The 21,021-nt window shown below is 33.0% G+C and overlaps 2 protein-coding genes and 2 pseudogenes across 2 annotated transcripts in view; all 4 read left to right on the plus strand.

The window, feature by feature from the left end:
* The window catches only part of LOC126704133 (UDP-glycosyltransferase 83A1-like), an 82,030-nt gene extending 74,893 nt beyond the window's left edge, over nt 1-7,137 (plus strand). The window contains exon 4 of the mRNA XM_050403162.1: nt 6,993-7,137. The gene's annotated coding sequence lies outside the window, so the exon portion shown is untranslated. The remainder of the gene's footprint in view (nt 1-6,992) is intronic.
* Nucleotides 3,828-6,986, plus strand: LOC126701765 (UDP-glycosyltransferase 83A1-like). Its single transcript, XM_050400115.1, has 2 exons — nt 3,828-4,382; nt 6,072-6,986. Exons 1-2 carry the CDS (start codon nt 3,896-3,898, stop codon nt 6,953-6,955), a joined length of 1,371 nt encoding a protein of 456 aa, XP_050256072.1. The 5' UTR covers nt 3,828-3,895; the 3' UTR covers nt 6,956-6,986.
* A 2,109-nt stretch (nt 7,138-9,246) lies between the features above and the next one.
* On the plus strand, nt 9,247-10,030 carry LOC126704135 (UDP-glycosyltransferase 83A1-like; annotated as a pseudogene).
* Nucleotides 10,031-19,622: 9,592 nt separating this feature from the next.
* Nucleotides 19,623-21,021, plus strand: part of LOC126704136 (UDP-glycosyltransferase 83A1-like) — a 16,562-nt pseudogene continuing 15,163 nt past the window's right edge.

Consider the following 21,021-nt stretch of genomic DNA (forward strand, 5'->3'; position numbering starts at 1 on the left):
TTTAAAAATAATTTATTTTAAAAAATACAAATTTTCTATATAACAATTATTTGCATCTTTAACATGTGTTAAATGAGAATACCAACTGATCTTAACAAACATACAATCAACCAACTCCAACATTATTTGACCTAATTACATGAAAAAACAGTAATTTGAATCCAACTCGAGTTAGCGAACATGTGTCCCCAAGTGGTTTTTGTGCAAATTTGGAAGCAAACTGGGGTCTTTAGGCTGATTTGCACTTTGGGTGCCTAGGAAGTGTCAAAATCAAGCCTTAGAGTACTGAACGGAGGTCTGGTCTCTAGCCTAAGTGTCAATCAACCCTTGAAGATGTGAAAGTACGTGCCTCCCCGTAGATTCGAAGCATGAAGTGTTATTTTTTACCCACTTGCCACAATAGTTGTATTGTATCCCAATTCCATGAGTTGTATATCATAATAATATGTTAAAAGAACTTTCTTAGTTTAAGGTATAATTAGCTGAAGGCCCAAACGTTGCACGAGTTTGGTCATGAAGAGTGAGAGAAAACATTAAAATAAATTAGACAATATAAAGAGTGAGAGAATTATAGATATAACTGATATTCATTAGAATTGAAAACGCTATATTAGTTGAACAAGCTTTTAATGCTTCTTAGGCTAAATTAGATTCTTTTTTCTTTACAACTCAACTATTTGATATCTCTTATAATATTATTTTTGATCATATCAAGTGAAGGTGGGGGCTGGATATATAATGTCAATATGGAGTCCTTTAATGTTTCTCAAAAAGAAAAAAAAAAAAAAAAAGGAGTCCTTTGATAGTTGCTCGTTTAATTTTGCTTCTAAGGGGGCAAAAGAATTAGCCATTTGTTAGCTAAATGGTTTTTATTTATTTATTTTTTATAGATATAATAAAACTTTAACCTATGAAATTAGTTTTATGATAATTGCTCTTTATTATAAAATAATATATCAATTGATTTTTTGTATAAGGGATTCGGACCTCAAAAATTTTTATTTGATGAGAAAAGATTTTATAAATTGAGTTAACTAGAACCTACTCCCAATGAGTCTTTTGTTGTAAGAAATTTGAGCAATTAATTTTCTTAAGCTATTTGCAATCAAATAGGAATGCCCGAGAATTTAAGAGAACCTAACACAACTTAGATGTAATATCTAGCCATTAGCAATTCTACTTGTTTATGTTATTAAAAAGTATGCTTTACCTGTTGCATCTCATAATTAAGCATCTTTACTTTTTAATATTTGGAGTCAAAGAAGAAAAGGAAAAAAAGATAAGAAGATAAAGTACACAAAACACACACACACACACACACACACATATATATATATATATATATATATATATTATTCACTTGGAATAAAAATTCTTTAAAATAGGGAGATAGTTATTCATCCCTAAAAGGACCGTAATAGTTATTCCTTACTAGATGTAATAACTTTTAAAAGTAATATATTTTCATAAATACAAATATTCCATATACATATAACAATTATTTGCATATTTAACGTGTGTTAAATGAGACTACCAACTAATCTTAACAAATATTTGCCATTCTGTGTTTACATTTTGCTAAAATTTGAGTAGGTAAGCTCTTAAGAGCATTAGTATCCAGTGTGATAAATGCTAAACGTAAAAAACCCACCTATGTCAGATGTTTCAAATCTAAAAAAATTTAGCATTAAGTTACAGTGATGTTCTAGATTTGATGGTACAGACATATGGTCTAAATTTTTTATTATTTTTTATTCATCTCTCTCTCTCTCTCACTCTTTACCTTTGTCTTCTCTCTCTTATAACCCATCACCATAGCAACAACGATCATAGACCCACCTTCAACAACACCTCCACCTATCGCCATCAATCATAGCAAACAAAACCATTGGTGAAACCCACCTAGCATCGCCTTCAACCACCAAACACCAATCACCAGCCAAACCATTGATTATGGCAAACAAAATCACCAACCAAACCCATAGAAACCTAATCCATCACCAGCTAAACCCACCTTCAAACTTGTACTGCCAATCACTAGCTAAACCCACAAAGCCAAACCCATCCACCACCATCAACGAACCGAGGAGAGAGGCAATCTTAGCTGTTCATCACCATAGCTAACCCAAAAATCTAGCTAATCATTCACCATCTCCTAATTGTGAACCCACAACCTGATTTCAACTCTAAGAAAGAGACGAGAAAGTGAGAGAAAGGAGAGAGGCTAGAGATTGAGAGAGAGGAGTGGCTTTAGCTCATGGGATGTAGAAGAGTTTTGTGTTTTCGCTGTTATGCATGAGAGAGAGTGAGAGAGAGACCTGGAGAGGACGAGAGAGAAAGATAGACCGAAATGAAAAAAAAAAAAAAAACTAAAAATATATATAAGAGATGTGATGTAGAGTGACTTGTAAAATGGTGAGTTATAGAAGATAAAGTAACTTTTTGATGTGTCAAATATTAAATTTTTTAGAAGAACTTATACTAGTGTTTTAAAGCACCAACTAAAAGTTGAGTTGCAAGAGTTTTAACATTTAGAAAGTACAACATATCATAAATTGAAAATTTGAAGAAAAAAAAAAGTATGGATACAATTTTGTTTTCTATTTACTTTTTGTAGACTTCAAAGAAAGACATGAGTTGAGCATCATCCTAAGCTAATTTACAACAACTAGAATTTAGATTATTTCAATTATAGTTAATGTTTACAATTAGGCTTTAATAAGATATTTACAATCAACTAATAAGATTAAGACAACTCATTAAAATAGAATAATAATAGGATAAAATTTAGTTATAAAATTGGTTGTAGCCATTAGCCTAAGGCTACAACCTTATTCAATATTTTTTATTGGTTTTGACAAATCCACCATTGGATTACATCTTCTTCTTATATTCTCTATGCTTGCAAAATTTATTGAAAATTAAATATCAATAGCTATGTTATCAATAAATTGTTTAATTGCAAGTTTTGTGGTTTAAAATTATGCATAAAATATAAGTTTATAAATTATATAGTAAATAATATCTGATTAACACAAAATTTGACGTGTGTATTAAGAGCATAAAGAACATACAATTCAATGATTAGATTTTGAAAATATGTAGTAATGTTTATTTTATTGAGTAAGGTTGTCGCCTTAGGCTACAACCAATTTTATAGTTAAACTTTGTCCATAATAATATTTTGCAATCAACTAATAAGATTAAGACAACTCATTAAAATAGAATAATAATATTTTAATTCAATAATTTTTTTAGAAGGAATATTTTAATTCACTTAGTTTAACTTTCTACAACTTTTAATTTAACTTGAGATATATTGTTTGAAAACAATATATATATATAAATATATATATATATATATATATATTTATATATATGTTATGGCTAGAGGAAACCTTTGAGCTTGAAAACGAAATTTATGAAACATAATTTTTTTAGTTAATTTTTTAGACGATGGCCTAAAATATCAAAATAAGGCCTTGTTTGATAACGTTATTTAAACAACAAAAACTGTTGTTTAAATTCCACAACACTAATTTTCATATTTTTTCACTCACATATATTTCTATAAAACTTAAGCAATGTTATTAAAATTTTTTTACCAAACAGTCCTAAAATTTCAAGAAAGCAATGGCAAATGACCGGTTAAAGTATGGACCGACATTGGCATGTATTGTCTCATCTTGCACGTGTGAGTCTAGTCGACAGAAGTACTGATATAAGTATGTGGCTAAGGATCAAGAAAGCTTGAAAATCTGTGGCTAAGATGACATATATATATATATATATATATATTCTTTTTTTGAGAAAAACTGTGGCTATGATGATATTAGTATGTGGCAAAGGTCCTAACAAGGATCAAGTAAGCTTGAAAATCTGTGGCTAAGGTGTGATGGGCAGGCAACCGCATGTGCTAGTCATACCATTACCCTTGCAGGGTCATGTTGCCCCTCTAATGAAGTTGTCACACAAGATTGTTGATCATGGGATCAAGGTCACATTTGTTAACACTGAATTCATACATGCAAAAGTCACAGCTTCAATGGCAGTGAAGGGTGAAGAGAAGAACCCAATAAGGCTAGTCTCAATCCCAGATGGACTAGAACCTGGGGATGATCGGAATGATGCTCTTAAGCTGACACAAAGTATGCTGAAAGTTATGTCAGTCCATTTGAAGGACTTGATTGAGAAAATTAATCAGTCAAATGATGATGATCAGATCAGCTGTATCATTGCTGACACAACAGTTGGGTGGGCACTAGAAGTTGCTGAGAAGATGGGAATTAAAAGGGCTGCACTTTTTCCTGCTGGACCAGGAACCTTGGCCTTTCAACTTCGTATCACAAAGTTTATTGAGGACGGAATAATAGATATTAAAGGTAAAATCTAGCTCACTTGTTTCTGAGTTTCTGTTATTAAAATAAGGTTACATGTGGATATTATTAAACTATTGATTAAATTCAACATTGCTTCATAGGACAATCAATAAGTTATCATGGTATCAAAATTGATTGTCTTAAGTTCGAACCTTTTCATGATCTACTTCCCATTTAAAGTTAAAAATTCAACATATTAGGTTTCACTTAGTAAAAGGGATTTTGAACCCACACTTGAAGGGAAATGTTATAATTATGATTAAATAATTGAATTCATAATTACCATTCTATTTAAGCTTGGCAATACTATAATATTAGTTCCTGAAGTTTACCTACTGAACACTAGTAGTCTCTCAGGTTTAAAGTGAGTGCAATTAGTCCCTTGAGTTTCAAAAAATAGTGCAATTAATCCTTCTTGTTAATAGTGTTAATTAGTTTCAATACCTACATGGCTAACAGAATTATGATGTAACAAATTTTAATTGATGTGAAATTAAATTTAATATTAAAAAATTAACATAAAATCTGACTCATTAAAAAAAAAAAAAAAAAAAAAAAAAAACCATCCACACATTAGAGAACTAAACCCATTTCAGGTGAACTGTTAAGAAATGGGTATTCACAATTGATGAGCAAGTCTTGCACCGGTGCCTTTGTTCTGTGAGGCTCAAACTTAACGAAATTAAATGCTCTGAATCGATCAATACGTTTGATTGGGAAATTAACAAAAGAATGAAATGAATCAGAGAAAAAAAGAGAGATTAGATTGGTATCTTGGTTTAGTGATAAATAGTACAACAATTAAAAGTAAATGTCATCGGTTAAAACTTTATAATAAAAAAGAAAAGAAAAAAAAAAAAAAGTGTTTGAATGGAATCAAAGAGAAGTGGGTGTAGGTTACAAAGGACAAACAAAATAATGTCTTCTATTTTCCACGAAGGTGCTGTACAATACTCGTCTTTTCCTGACAACCCACAATGGACCTTTATGCCCAAAATTTTATTAGTAGAAATCTATGCACCGAATTTTAATTCAAATATATCATTATAAAAGAAAAACAATTTCTTTTTTTCTTTTTTGAGTTTTGACCCATGATTATTAAGTAGGAAAGGTATTAGTGAACTAAAAATTAAGAACATAATGAACATATTTAAATCCTATTCTCTCTCTTCGAATCACAAAATTTCAAATTGGGTTGGGTTCTGCATAGATGGGTTTTTTTTTTTAATGATTCAGATTTTGTGTTTTATTTTTTAATGTTAAATTTAATGCCACGTCATAGTTCCATTAGCTATGTAGATATTGGAACTAACATACTAACAAAAGGAGTAATTGCGCTTTGTTTTGAAACTTGAAGAACTAATTGCGCTTATTTCAAATTTGAGAAACCAATAATGTTTTTTAGTCAAATTTTAGGGATTAATAGTGTAGTTTCACTTTTAAGCATTTAGGACAATTGCTAATTTATAGATACTCATAAGTCATAATCAAGTATCTTCTTTCATGTTTCTCAAAAAAAAAGAAGTGTCTTCTTTCATTTTAAAAACCATCTTCATTCTTCAGTATAGAATCAGATAGGAAAGGGAAAAAGGATTAGAACATAAATTTAAAATACAAAACTACAAAGTGATAATATATGATCCGGTACTTGTTTTGATATTTTGATAAGAAATAATTTGAACGACTTTGTAGGAAATCCAATAATAAACAACTTGATATGGTTGTCAAAGGAAATCCCAGCGTGGAGTAGCACTGAGTTGCCTTGGAGCTGTCCAGGAGACTCAAAGATGCAAAACGTTTTATTTGAATATTGTACTTTCAGAGTGAACCATTTCAAACTATGCAACTGGCTTCTCTGCAACTCATTCTATGAACTTGACCCACCAGCCTGCGATTTAATTCCTGGGATTATACCTGTTGGCCCATTACTTTTGGGCAATCAATTGGGCAGCCATGCCGGAAGCTTTTGGCCTCAAGATTCAACTTGTCTAACTTGGCTTGATAAACAACCTGTGGGTTCAGTCATTTATGTTGCCTTTGGCAGCTTAACGACTTTCAGCCAGCAACAGTTTGATGAACTAGCACTTGGTCTTGAACTCATAAGCCAGCCATTTTTGTGGGTTGTCCGATCAGACATAACAGATGGACCACTTGCTGAGTTCTTGCATGTGTTTAGAACAAGAATAAATGATCGTGGAATGATTGTTGAATGGGTACCTCAAGAGAAGGTTTTAGACCATCCTTCTATTGCATGTTTTCTAAGTCATTGTGGATGGAATTCAACCTTGGAGGGTATAAGTATGGGAGTCCCATTTCTTTGTTGGCCTTACTTTGCAGATCAATTTCATAATAAGAGTTACATATGTGATGCTTGGAAGATTGGTTTAGGGTTGATCCCAGATGAAAATGGGTTCATCACGAGGCATGAAATCAAAACAAAAATAGAAACACTGCTCTCTAATTATGTTATAAAAACAAATGCACTGAAGCTAAAGGAAATGGCCAAAAAGAGTGTAACTGAAGTTGGATCCTCTTTTAACAATTTCGAAAGCTTTATTGAACAAATAAAGCATTAAGGATGTTATAAAGTGTTACTGTTATATTGTTTCTAAGGTGTGTCCAAGCATGTCCTTATTGAAATATTATTTTGAATCGTGTTCCTAAAAAATGAAGCTTTACATTGAAAGAGATAGTGTGCGTGTTCACCAACCTATGTAAGGATTTGAATTTCCTTAAATGGATTGCAAAGTTAGCATCATTAGTTTTGTGTGTGTGTGTGTGTGAAGGAGTTAGCATCATTAGTTGAACAAGCTTTTAATGCTTCTTATGCTAAATTAGCTTCTTTTTTCTTTATGGCTAGAGTCATATAACTCAACTATTAATTCGATATCTTTTATAATATTATTTTTGCTCATATCAAGTGAGGGCAGGGGCGGGATATATAATGTCAATATGGAGACTTTTGATGGTTGGTCGTTTAATTTTGTTTCAAAAAGGGCAAACGAATTTGCCAGTTGTTAGCTAAATGGATTTTATTTATTTATTTTTTTATAGACACAATAAAATTTTAACTTATGACATCAGTTTTATGATAATTGCTTTTTATTATAAGATCATGACATCAATTGGTCTTTTGTATAGGGGATTTGAACCTTAAATTTTTTATTTGATTACAAAAGATTTTACAAATTAAGTTAATTGGAACTCACCCTTAATGGCTCTTTTGTTGTAAGAAATTTGGGCAATTAATTTTCTTATGCTATTTGCAACCAAATAGGAATGCCCAAGAATTTAAGAGAATTCTGCGATGCTTGAAAATTTCCTTGAACCTAACCCAACTTAGATGTAATATCTAGTTATTAATGATTCAACTTGTTTCTGTTATTAAAAATATTTTGCTTTTACTTGTTGCATCTCATTATTAAGCATCTTTAGTATTTAAAATTTGGAGTAAAAGAAGAAAAGGAAAAAAGGATAAGAAGATAAAGCCGTACACACACACACGTTATTCATTTGGAATAACAATTCCTTAAAACAGGGGAATAGTTTTTCATCCCTAAAGGACCGTAATAGTTATTCTGTATTAGATATAATAACTTTTTAAAATAATATATTTTCATATATACAAATATTCCATATGCGCGTAACAATTATTTGCATCTTTAACTTGGTTTAAATGAGACTACCAACTAATCTTAAAAATATTTGGCATTCTGTGTTTACGTTTTGCTAAATTGGGCAGAACTAAATAATTTTTGAGTAGGTAAGCTCTTAAGAGCATTAGCATCAAGTGTGATAAATGCTAAACACAATAAACCCACCAACATCAGATGTTTCAAACATCAAAAAATTTAGCATTAAGCTATAGTGATGTTCTAGATTTGATGGTACGGACATATGGTCTAAAATTTTTATTATTTTTATTCATCTCTCTCTCTCTCTCTCTCTCTCGTAACCCATCACCACAGCAACAACGATCATAGACCCACCTTCTACAACACCTCCGCCAATCACCATCGATCACAGCAAACAAAACAATTGGTGAAACCCACCTAGCACCCCCTTCAACCACTAAACCCCAATCACCAGCCAAAGCCACTGATCACAGCAAACAAAATCACCAGCAAAACCCACAGAACCAAACCCATCGATCACCTGCTAAACCCACCTCCAATCTCGCACCTCCAAGCACCAACTAAACCCACAAAGCCAAACCCATCCACCACCATCAACGAACCCAGGAGAGAGGTGATCTTGTTCATCGCCATAGCAAACCTAAAAATCTAGCTGATCATTCACCGTCTCCTAACTGTGAACCCACAGCCCGATTTCAATTCAAAGAGAGAAACGAGAAAGTGAGAGAAAGGAGAAAGGCTAAAGACTGAGAGAGAGGAGTGGTTTAGCTAATGGGATGTAGAAGAGTTTTGTGTTTTCGCTGCTATGTATGAGAGAGAGAGAGAGAGAGAGAGAGAGATAAATAACAAAATAAATAGAAGTAAAAAATAAACGAAACAAAAAAGAGATGTTATGTAGAGTGACTTGTAAAATGATATGTTATAGTAGATAAAGTAATTTTTTTATGCCTTAAATGTTAAATTTTTAAGAAAAATTGATATTAGTGCTTTAAAGCACCAACTAGAAGTTGAGTTGCAAGACCATTAACATTTAGAAAATACAATGTATTTGAAAATTTGAGAAAGAAAAAGTGAGTACATAATTAGTGAAGTGAGTACATAATTAGTGACATATTCTTGTTTAATTTTGATTAAAAAAAAAAAGTTGAGTAGGCAACTTGATCTAGTTGTCAAAGGAAATCCCAACATGGAGTAGCACCGAGTTGCCTTGGAGCTTTACAGGAGACTCAAAGATGCAAAACATTATTTTTGAATATTATTCTTTGAGAGTGAACCATTATGTGAAACAATGCAACTGGCTTTTCTGCAACTCATTTCACAAACTTGACTCACCAGCCTGCGATTTAATTCCTGGGATCATACTTGTTGGCCTATTACTTTTGGGCAATCAATTGAGCAATTATGTTGGAAGCTTTTGGCATCAGAATTCAACTTGTCTAAGCTGGCTAGATAAACAACCTGTGGGATCAGTCATTTATATTACTTTTGGCAGCTTAGCAACCTTCAGCCAGCAACAGTTTGATGAACTAGCACTTGGTCTTGAACTCAGACAAGCCATTTTTGTGGGTTGTCTGATCAGACATAACAGATGGAGCACTTGCTAAATTCTTGCTTGTGTTTAGAATAAGACTAAATGATCATTGAATGATTGTTGAATGGGCACCTCAAGAGAAGGTGTTAGACCATCCTTCTATAGCATGTTTTCTAAGCCATTGTGGATGAAATTCAACCTTGGAGGGTATAACCATGGGAGTCCAATTTCTATGTTGGCCTTTCTTTACATTCCATAATAGGAGTTACATATGTGATGTTTTGGAAGATTGGTTTAGGGTTGACCCCAAATAAAAATGGGCTCATCACGAGGCTTGAAATCAAAACAAAATAGAAACACCGCTCTCTGATGATGGTATAAAAAGAAATGCATTGAAGCTAAAGAAAATGGCCAAAATGGGTGTAACTGAAGGTGGATCCTCCTTTAAGAATTTCGAAACCTTTATTGAACAATTAAAGCATTAAGGATTATAAAGTGTTACTGTTATATTGTTTCTAAGTGTGTCCAAGTATGTCCTTATTAAGATATTATTTTGATTCGTGTTCTTAAAAATGAAGCTTTAGACCTAAAGAAATATTGTGCATGTGCACCAACCTATGTAAGGATTTGAATTTCGTTAATGGATTGCAAAGTTAGCATCATTAGTTGAACAAGCTTTTAGTGCTGCTTCTTAGGCTAAACTAGCTTCTTTTTCTTTATGGCAAGAGATTTGTAACTTAATTATTCAATATCTCTTGTAATATTATTTTTTCTCATATCAAGTGAGGATAGGGGGTGAGATATATAATAATGTCAATATAGAGTCTTTTGACAGTTGGTCAGTTAATTTTGTTTCTACATGGGCCGACAAATTAGCCATTTGTTAGCTAAATGGTTTTTATTTATTTTTATATATAGATATGATAGAATTTTAATATATGACATTTGCTTCATGATGATTACATTTTATTATAAGACCAAGATATTAATTGATTTTTCGTATAGGGAGTTTGAATCCTAAATTTTTTATTTGATGACAAAAGACTTTACAATTTGAGTTAACTAAAACCCACTCTCAATGTGTCTTTTGTTGTAATAAATTTGGACAATTAATTTTCTGGTCTCTAGCCTAAGTGTCAATCAACCCTTGAAGATGTGAAAGTGCCTCCCTATAGTTTCGAGGAATGAAGTGTTATTTTTTACCCACTAGCGACAATAGTTCTATTGTATCCCAATTCCATGAGTTGTATATCATAATAATATGTTAAAAAACACTTTCCTAGTTTAAGGTATAATTAATTGAAGGCCCAAACGTTGCACGAGTTTGGTCATGAATTTAAAAATTTATTTATAGAAACATTAAAATAAATTAGATAATATAAAGAGTGAGAGAATTATAGATATAACTGATATTCATTATAATTTAAATTCTATTTATTAGGAGTTATTATAAAACGCTATACCTACAATCCCAATCTAATCCAATAAGTACTAGTTAGGGTTTTGTTATTAGGATTGTGTTTAGTATAAATTTACATACATTTTCTATTTCATAAAAATGTTGTGATAGTAGATAATTGCATGATATAAAACGATATTGAGAACAATCTATTTTGAGTGTTAAGGAAAAAAAAATTATTAATAAAATATTTAATTTAAAAGCTGAAGCATTATATTTATTGTTGCTATACTTATGTTGATTATCAACAATGTAGCATTTTGGTCCATTTAGTCCAATTCAGTCCACTTTGGTCCTTGTTTTCTTCTTAAATCAGTGGTGGTGGTGTTCAATATACATGGATGAAAGACACATGTACCACCACGTCCACCACTAAGCCCAAAACCACTACTTCCTTGAAATGGATAAACGGTTTTGTAAGTGGTTTTGCTGACTCTTTAGAAACCTAGCCCTCTAGCTATTATCATACACACCCTACAAAAATAATAACATTAAAAATATGGCTATTGAACTGATTTGTTTATTACATTTTTTTTATTAGTTTGGGAACTTTGGGTTCCATTTGGAGGCCCAAAATAGAGTCTTTTGGGTTAATATTGCAAAAATTGAAATTAATTTGCGTTATAGGTACTATTAAAACTTATTTGGGATGTTGAGGAGAGAGACTGAATTTCAGTATCACCATTGTCGAAATTCAGCCAAAAGTATGAGAGAGAAGATGTAAAAGGAGGAAAGAGAAAATGTTGAATTTCGGCAACGTGGATACCGAAATTCCTCTGCCCAGTTCTGCTGCCCGAACCCTCTCTCCTGTGTGCCCGAGTGTGGAGTGCCCGGAAAAAAAAAAGGCAATTGCGGTAATGCAATTGCCGAAATAGGGGAGAAAAAGAATTTTTTTTTTTTTTTTGGTAATTGAGGCCATGGCAATGCTGAAAATTAAAAAAAAAAAAAAAAAAAAAGTGGTTCCAAAATATCTGAAAGAGTAAAAAAAATGTAATGTCCACAATATTTTTACAATATTTTCACAATAAATCACATGTAATTAATTATTATTAGTTAAAAAAATTTGTGGCAAAGTAATTGTGGCAATAGGATTGCCGAAAATGTGGAAAAAAAAAAAAAAAAAAAAAAAAAAAAAAAGAGAATTGTGGCAATGGGATTGCCGAAAATGTGAGGAAAAGAAAAAAAAGAAAAGAAAAAAAGAATTGTGGCAATGGGATTGCCGAAAATCCCATTGCCACAATTCTTTTTTTTTTTTTTTATCTTTTCCTCACATTTTCGGCAATCCCATTGCCACAATTCTCTTTCTTTTTTTTTTTTTTTTTTTTTTTTTTTACACATTTTAGACAATCCTATTGCCACAATTACTTTGCCACAAATTTTTTTAACTAATAATAATTAATTACATGTGATTTATTGTGAAAATATTGTAAAAATATTGTGCACATTATATTTTTTTTACTCTTTCAGATATTTTGGAACCACTTTTTTTCTTTTTTTTCATTTTCGGCATTGCCATGGCCACAATTACCAAAAAAAAAAATTCTTTTTCTCCCCTATTTCGGCAATTGCATTACCGCAATTGCCTTTTTTTTTTTTTTTTTCCCCTGGGCACTCCACACTCGGGCACACAGGAGAGAGGGTTCGGGCAGCAGAACTGGGCAGAGGAATTTCGGTATCCACGTTGCCGAAATTCAACATTTTCTCTTTCCTCCTTTTACATCTTCTCTCTCATACTTTTGGCTGAATTTCGGCAATGGTGATACCGAAATTCAATCTCTCTCCTCAGAATCCCAAATAAGTTTCAATAGTACCTATAACGCAAATTAATTTCAATTTTTGCAATATTAACCCAAAAGACTCCCCAAAATAAGCTTTTTTTTTTTTTTTTTTTCCTTTATGGTATAGGATCTTTAGTATGCTGCAATCTTGGTTGTAGCAAATCCTACATAATGGTGATGTGTCAAGCCATTCAATAGACACTTGTCTAGAATTTGTCTTTAAAATGTGGTGAGATTTGTACAATGTGGCAAGTTATTTTCGTGGGTTCCATGTTTACTTTATTAAATTTGATCTCCACCATTGATTTTCTTTGAAACAAAATAAATACTGATGATGCCAAAAATCATCAATAAGCTGCACAATCCTTACGTTCTCTAGACCAAACCTGGATAATAACAAAGAAGAAGAAGGCCTTGCATAGAGTAGCGGTTTGGTACCGGCCAAATACCCTCTAAAGGTTAAGTTAGAGAATATTCACAACTCTAGAGTGCTAGATCTAGGGGAAATTATACGTACCTTGTTTTCTGAGGGTTTGGGATTTTTATAGTAGTATAAAACCAACCTTCGTTTCTTGCTTAGGAAGATGTTTCCTTGTGGGGAAGATCCTCATAAACGCACTTAATCTGAGCGAGATTCTTCCCATGTTAGGATTCACTTGACTAGGGTTAATCGTAGGGTGCAAGGCATTTCCATTTAGGGTTCCTTGGAGACCACTTAAGCCATGTAGATGCCACGTGGCCTCGATACCCGTTCCCCTTGCGTCTGTCTATCTAGAATTCGTCCATAATTTAGGCTCCATCTAGTACATTAATCCGTCATCTTGTCCATTTGTTTTTGTTGGGTTCTAAGACTTTAGGTTTAAATGTATTAGAACTTTATTTTGTAATGTTGGCAAATCATGATCAAAATGTTTAGTCTTGTTTTAGACTTGCTCAAAGTCTTTTTATGTGTAAAGTTGGAATTGAGTGTACTGCAGAATTTATTGTGTAAATCTGTCTGGCTTGATCGATAAAAAATTAGACTCGATCGATCGAAACTCATGCAGATTATTTTTTTGCATAATTTTCCAACTCAGCCCAAGTCCATTTGACGTGTAAGGTTTTATGTTTTGCCTCAAGTATAAAAGGAAAAACCCTAGCTATGTTTTGTTGCTGTTGTTTATGCTATGTATGTGAATCTCTTGTGAGATCTCGAGGTATTTTCCTTCACATATATACTTAGGGTTATCAAGAATTAAGATTATATCAAGAACTTGATGATCGGTTCGGTTGCTACATAAAGAGCTTAAAGATACACAAGTGGGAGTACTTGTGCTTGCTGTAAATTCAAGAAAGATGTAGTCCGTGGACTCGGAGCTGTCACGTGATTGTGATAGTAAGTTTCCTACTCAAGGTAGCAATAGGATGTTAGTGGTCTAAGTCGCTACTGTGTAAACTTCAATTCTTTCATAGTTGATCTGTTTTACCTTGAGGATAGCTAGGTTAAATCCTTCCCAGGTTTTTTATCGGTTTGGTTTTCATGGGTTATCATATCGTTGTGTTATTTATTTTCCGCACTTTACAATGATATGATATATTTGTGTTAACCTAGATCTGCATAATTTATCTAAGTTAATAACTTGGCTAAATAATTAGGTTAATCTGGTTATGTTTTAAGGGGTCTAAAAATGTACAGTTTCGATTATCTATTATCCTAGTACCGTTGCCTATGGCAAGCTTCAGTGAACGAACCTGTCTTTCTTAATTTTATCCTCTTCAAATACATGACTTATACAAGATCGCAACAAATCCTAGCCCAATTTATAATATCCCTAACTTCATTCATTCAAATACTTGTTTATTCTCTTCTTGAAGTGTTACTAATCACATTCATTAATTGCTACATCGTTTGTAAGTTTTTTTGTAGTAAAATTTGTTATAGCTTTAACATTTAAAAGAAATAAAAAAAAGCATAATACCAAAAAAAAAAAAAAGAATGGATTTTTATTTAAAAAAATTATGATATTAAACACTAGTTAAAAATTATTTAAGTAATAACAAAAATGACTCATTTAAATATATTTCCTTAATTAGGCCTTCACATTTGTTGGGCTGCCCCTAGGATTAGGATTCTATAAAATCCTAAGATTCGAATAAGAATCCCACATGTATTTTACTTTAGTAGAGATCCTAATGAAATCCAAGACTTTTTAAAGATGTAGGATCTTGAGATTTAAAATCTAAAGATCCAAATCGTGGTACTAATAACCATGGTTGTAATGAATTTCATTTGCATAGGTTTTATATCATAAATTCATAATAGTTTAAAAGAAGTTTCATAGTTTAAGGTATAACTCGTTCAAAGGCTTTTTTTTTTTTTTTTTCTTCCTTCCTTAAGAAGTACTGGTTCAAGGCTTGTTGGACTGTTTTGGGCATGAATTTATAAATTATAAAAATTTATTTATAGAAACATTGAAATTTGTCGAATAAGAGTAAGAGAATCAGAACTTGTTATTTATAAATATTAAATTCTATAATAAGGAGTTAAAACACTAAACCTATATGTTGGACACAGTTCCATAGGTCTATGTTTTGTATAAATCTACGTTCCTTTTTTTCAAAAAAATATTGTGATAATAGATAATTACATGTTATAAACATAAGGGGTATAATATCATATTACAATGTTGAGAGACTTTTCTATTTTGAGAAATAAGAATATAAAATAAAAAAATTATTATTATTTTAATTTTTCTTTATATTGAGATAAATAAAAAAGAGAAAATTTGATAAACACAAAACATGATCCTTTGATTCAATAAAACTCTACCTAACTCATTTAAATTTTATCACTATTAATAAAAAGATAATAGTTGTAAAACTATCATAAATTTACCCGTACATGTAGCAATTAACCTGTACCTGTCAGGTGGATATTCTTTCTAATAATTGCATGTAGCAACTATTAGATAGAATATCCACTTGACACAACTATGATATCTAAGATAAGGCTCAATTTTTATTATATAGTATATAATTTAAGAATAAATTGTCTACTTTGTTTTTATGAGCAAAATGTTAAACAAAATAGTTTGTTGGTTTAAACTTGTCGGAGCATCTACCCAAAAGTCCTAAAAAAAAAAAAAAACTTATATCACTGTTTGGTACATCGAATGTTTTAAGATGAGAAAAAGAAGTTCATTCTAGGCTTCTATATATATGGAAAAAGTATCTCATGAGATAGTTTTTTAAAATCCCCTTTCATAACAAATGGGACACATAGAATAGATTTAACCTGTGAGAGCGAGATCTCATGAGACCGTACGTCTCACTAAATAATTTTCCCTCTATATCCTTGATGTCCATAAAACTAAAGAATGTTGCTATTCCGTGATTACATTTGGCTGAAATTGCAAGAATTAAATAATTGTTTAGTAGGTAAGCTTTTAAAGCGCCGACTAAAACTTTTGTTTAGGGGGTGCAAACTAAAACTTGAGTTGCGAAAGCATGGGCATTTAAGAAGCACAACATATCATACCTTTGAAAATTGAAAATATGGATGGATGCAGTTTTGTTTTCTATTTACGTTAGTATAGAGTACAAAGAAAGACATCAATTGAGCATCAAAGCTTGCATAATTATTTAATTAGAAGAAGCCAAAGAGGTGGCCCCAAGGTTAATATAGCCTTCTGCATTAAAAAATGAAGTTAATATTGCCCTAGTTCCTTTGAGCTTGAAAAAGAAATTTATAAAACAGAGTTATTAAGTTAATTTTTTAGAAAATGAAGAAAAATACCAATATAAAATTTCAAGAAAGCAATAGCATGCTGGCTTGGTTAAAAGACACTTTATGGGTATAGTATGATAAAATGGAGGTTATTATACGGTCCAAACATGTGGCGATATATCCATGAATTGAGTACTGATCTACATTTAGTTCTTTTTATTAGTATGATTATGATTATTATTGTTATTATTATTAATTTTAATTCCAGTGACAAGTATTAGATAATAATTTTCAATAACAAAAAAGTATTACGATTGTTTTGTTATAAAAAGGGCATTTATTTTTGCACACTCATACACATCACCTATTTTATGTATTAAATATTAACATATGCACACTTAAAAAAATGTGGATAATGTGTATGGAATTATGAACATTGTACTGAGTATGCACAAACGAGCGTGTGAAAATATTTTCACATAGCACAATGACAATAATTTGCAAATATAGCTTGGATGAATGTAGGCATGTGGCTAAAACTTTATTAATGCACTATAATGCAAGGTTTTCAGACTCGGACCGTTTATTGAACCGTAAAAGGGAGAAGTTCAAGGTTTTTAAGGTCGAATCGAGGTTGAACCGGGATCGAACCGTGATGACGTCATAATTAATTTAATAATTATTTAAATATAAATAAATATATTAAATTAGTATAAATAGAAAAATTAAATTAAATAACCCAATTAAATATAAAAATATATCTTTTAAATGTATTTTTTCATATCATAATTTTCACAAAACAAATAAAAAATATTATATCCTAAACTCACATAGATATAATATTTCTTTATTTATTTATATGTTGTTTAGTTAAATTCGTGATAGTAATATTGTAATAATATAGATATTAGAAGGACACTTGGTACAATTGTAGTGAGGTTGGTTTATTATTATATTTATATATTTGGTACTTATATAATTAGTCCATTTGTTTTTTTTCTTTTTTGGTTCAAATCCGGTGCCAGTGTTGTGGTTTTCTAGGATTAGCATGCAAACATATGAGCTGTAAAGTAACGTGGGTAGCTAGGTCTAGGAAGTACAAAGAAATAAAAGTATTACTTAATAAATACACTCCCAATTAAATATCACACCTACCTCACCTAACCCCACTAATTTACACTTCAGTTTTTTCCTTTTATTTTAGTCCGATCCAATCTCTGAAGGCTCCAAAGCCAAAACTGCTTCTTCTATGCTCCACAGCCACTCTTAGTCTCTCTCTTTGCAGCAAAAAGTAAAACAGAGAGAAGTGTGAGAAAATCAGAAACAACAGCAGTGGAGACCGAAAGAAGAAAGAGAAGAAGGAGAAAAAGAAGAAAGAAGAAGAAATAGAAGCTGAAGACGAAGATGAAGGCCGTAACTGACGATCTGTGCTGGGTTGCTAGCTTACTGCTTCAACTTCGCATAGTCCGTACTTTGTAATCTTAGGGTGCGTTTGAATTGACTTCAAACTAATTCCGGAAATGATTTTCCGGAAAATTCGGTGTTTGGCTGTCACGGAAAACGTTATTTTCCGGAAAATCATTTCCGGTTGACCACGAATTTTCCGTTTGACCACGGAAAATGAAATCTGCCTTCATTTTCACTTCATTTTACTTCCGGAAAAAGAGAGAGAGAGAGAGAGAGAGAAGAGAGAGCCCAGATCAGAGAGAGAGAGGGACGATCGCGCCGACGAGTGGCGCGATCGACGATCGCGCCGCTCGTCCGACGATCGCACCTCGCCGACGAGCGGCGCGGTGCACGATCGCGATCGTCGATCGAGCGGCGCGATCGTCTCTCGTCGATCGACGAGCGCGATCGACGAGCGCGCTCGTCTCTCGTCGATCGACGATCGCGATCGACGAGCGCGTTCGTCGATCGCGATCGTCAACGAACGATCGCGATCGTCGATCGACGATCGCGATCGTTCGTCGATCTCGCCTTCGCGATCGTTCGCGCCGGCGAGATCGCGATCTCGCGAACGCGATCGCGAAGGCGATCTATCTCGCCTTCGCGATCGTTCGCGCCGGCGAGATCGCGATCTCGCGAACGCGATCGCGCCGGCGAGATCGCCTTCGCGCCGGCGGGTTTTCTGGATGTGTTTTCTGAGTTGTGTTTTCTGATTTGTGTTTTCCTTTCTTCTTTTCCAAACACTAGAAAATATTTTCCGGAAAATTTTTTGAAATGCAACCAAACACACAGAAATATTTTCCTTTTCCAGAAATTAGCATTTCCGGAAAATATGTATTTTCCGGAAAACGTTTTACGGCAACCAAACACAGCCTTATTCTTCTCAGTTTGTTTTTTTTCCCTCACTGGTTCCAGATCTGAAAAAAGTCCAAAGTGCATTTCAGCTGGTATTTGATGAAAAAAAAAAAAGGAACCGTGAGAACCGCGAGAACCGTTCACGGTTCTCAGAACCGTGAGGTCTGACCGCGGTTCGCACGGGTGTTTTTTTTCTATAGAACGGTTCTTAAAGCTTAAAGAACCGTAAAAATGAGCGGTTCGAGGGTTTTCCGGTCGGACCGTACGGTCCGGTTCGGATTTCAAAACTATGCTATAATGACAAAGATGCCTTTATGAGCAAGGAGAATATTCAGGCCTTGGAAGCTAAACAGGTAGGTTAAACATGCACGCAAAAGAAAAGAAAAGAGCCGAACGCTAGCCCATTTGCACATTCTCTAGCTACACATGTTGCCCCTGCGCTTGTTCTTCAACATATATCGTCAGGTCCTTCAGTTTCAAAACAAGGACATGATACTAACTACAAGAAACCCTTATTATGTTCTTGTTCTTCAACATAGTGCAATTCTAGTACATGCCGGTTTGATTGTCTAAGAAAAACAGAAATTCAGAGGAAAAGAGCCAAGAATGCGGAATTGCAGATAATAAAACAAGGACAGATGCTAAATATTATAAAAGATATCTCTATCACTATCCAAAGACTAGACTACATGGAATATGACTTCACCATGCTAGAAGTCTTGCACCTGTGAACAAAAAGATGTCAACCGGCATATTAGGCAAATCAATGTAACAGAATGAATTATATAAGTATGTTTAAGGATCCAAGCTTGAAAATCTGTGGTTAAGGTGTCATGGGGCAACCGCATGTACTAGTCATACCATTTCCAGCACAGGGCCATGTTGCCCCTCTTATGAAGTTGTCACACAAGATTGTTGATCATGGGATCAAAGTCACATTTGTGAACACCGAATTCATACACGCAAAAGTCACAGGTTCGATGCCAGTTAAGAGTGAAGAGATGAGTCCAATAAGGCTAGTCTCAATCCCAGATGGGCCAGAACCGGGGGATGATCGAAATGATTCTCTTAAGCTGACAGAAAATATTCTGAAAGTTATGCCAGTCCATTTTAAGGATTTGATTGAGAAAATTAATCAGTCAAATGATGATAATCAGATCAGTTGTATCATTGTTGATACAACGGTTGGGTGGGCACTAGAAGTTGCCCAAAAGATGGGAATTAAAAGGGCTGCAGTTTGGCCTTCTGGACCAGGAGATTTGGCCTTTGTACTTCATATCCCGAAGCTTATTCAGGATGGAATAATAGATACTGAAGGTAAAATCTAGCTGTTATTAACAATTCAAACTTTTATATGTTTATAAAAAAGAATTTGCTTTACATGCATGTGGATACCTTATTGAGCAACTCATAATCAAGCATCTTCAGCATTTAATATTTGGTATAAGAAAGGTGAAAAAGGATAAGAATGTACCGTCCACATAATTAGGAACATATGCTTTGTTAAATTTGAATTAAAATATAATATTAATTGAACCACTTTGTAGGAATTCCTTTAAAAAACAACTTGATCTGGTGTCAAAGGAAATCCCAGCATGGAGTAGCCCCGAGTTGCCTTGGATCTGTCTAGGAGACCCGAATATACAAAACATTTTTTTTGAGTCTTATATTTTCAGAGTGAACTATTATGTAAAACAATGCAACTGGCTTCTCTGCAACTCATTCTATGAACTTAACTCACTGGCTTGCGATTTAATTCCTGGGATCATACCTGTTGGCCCATTATGATGAGAATCAACAAGCATTCAAGGATCCATTGCATGTTCCAGTTGGGCCTATTACTAAAGCAAGATCCAAGAAGATCAAAGAAGCACTTAATGGGCTGATTCAAGAGATTTGGGCTAATTCAAACGCAGGACATTCCAAGCTGGGCCCAAAGAAAGATGAAGGCATAATAAATTTAATTTAAGCTATTGAGGGTTGATTTGGCTTAATTGGGCTTGATTTATGGCATGAATTAATGGCTGATTGATTTTCCAGCTTCATATCAGTCAATAGATATTTTTCCTATTTTGGAGCTTCTAATTTCGGACCAGATCTACCTTAATTTTAGGCTTTTATAATTTAGAACGTTTTTTTGCTATTTTCCTATTTTAGATTTGCTGATTTCAGACTAAATCAACTTTTATTTAGGGTTTTATTATTTAGTACGTTTTTAGATTTTCTATTTTC

This window comes from Quercus robur, chromosome 10 (genome assembly GCF_932294415.1).
Source record: "Quercus robur chromosome 10, dhQueRobu3.1, whole genome shotgun sequence".
NCBI lineage: Eukaryota > Viridiplantae > Streptophyta > Magnoliopsida > Fagales > Fagaceae > Quercus > Quercus robur.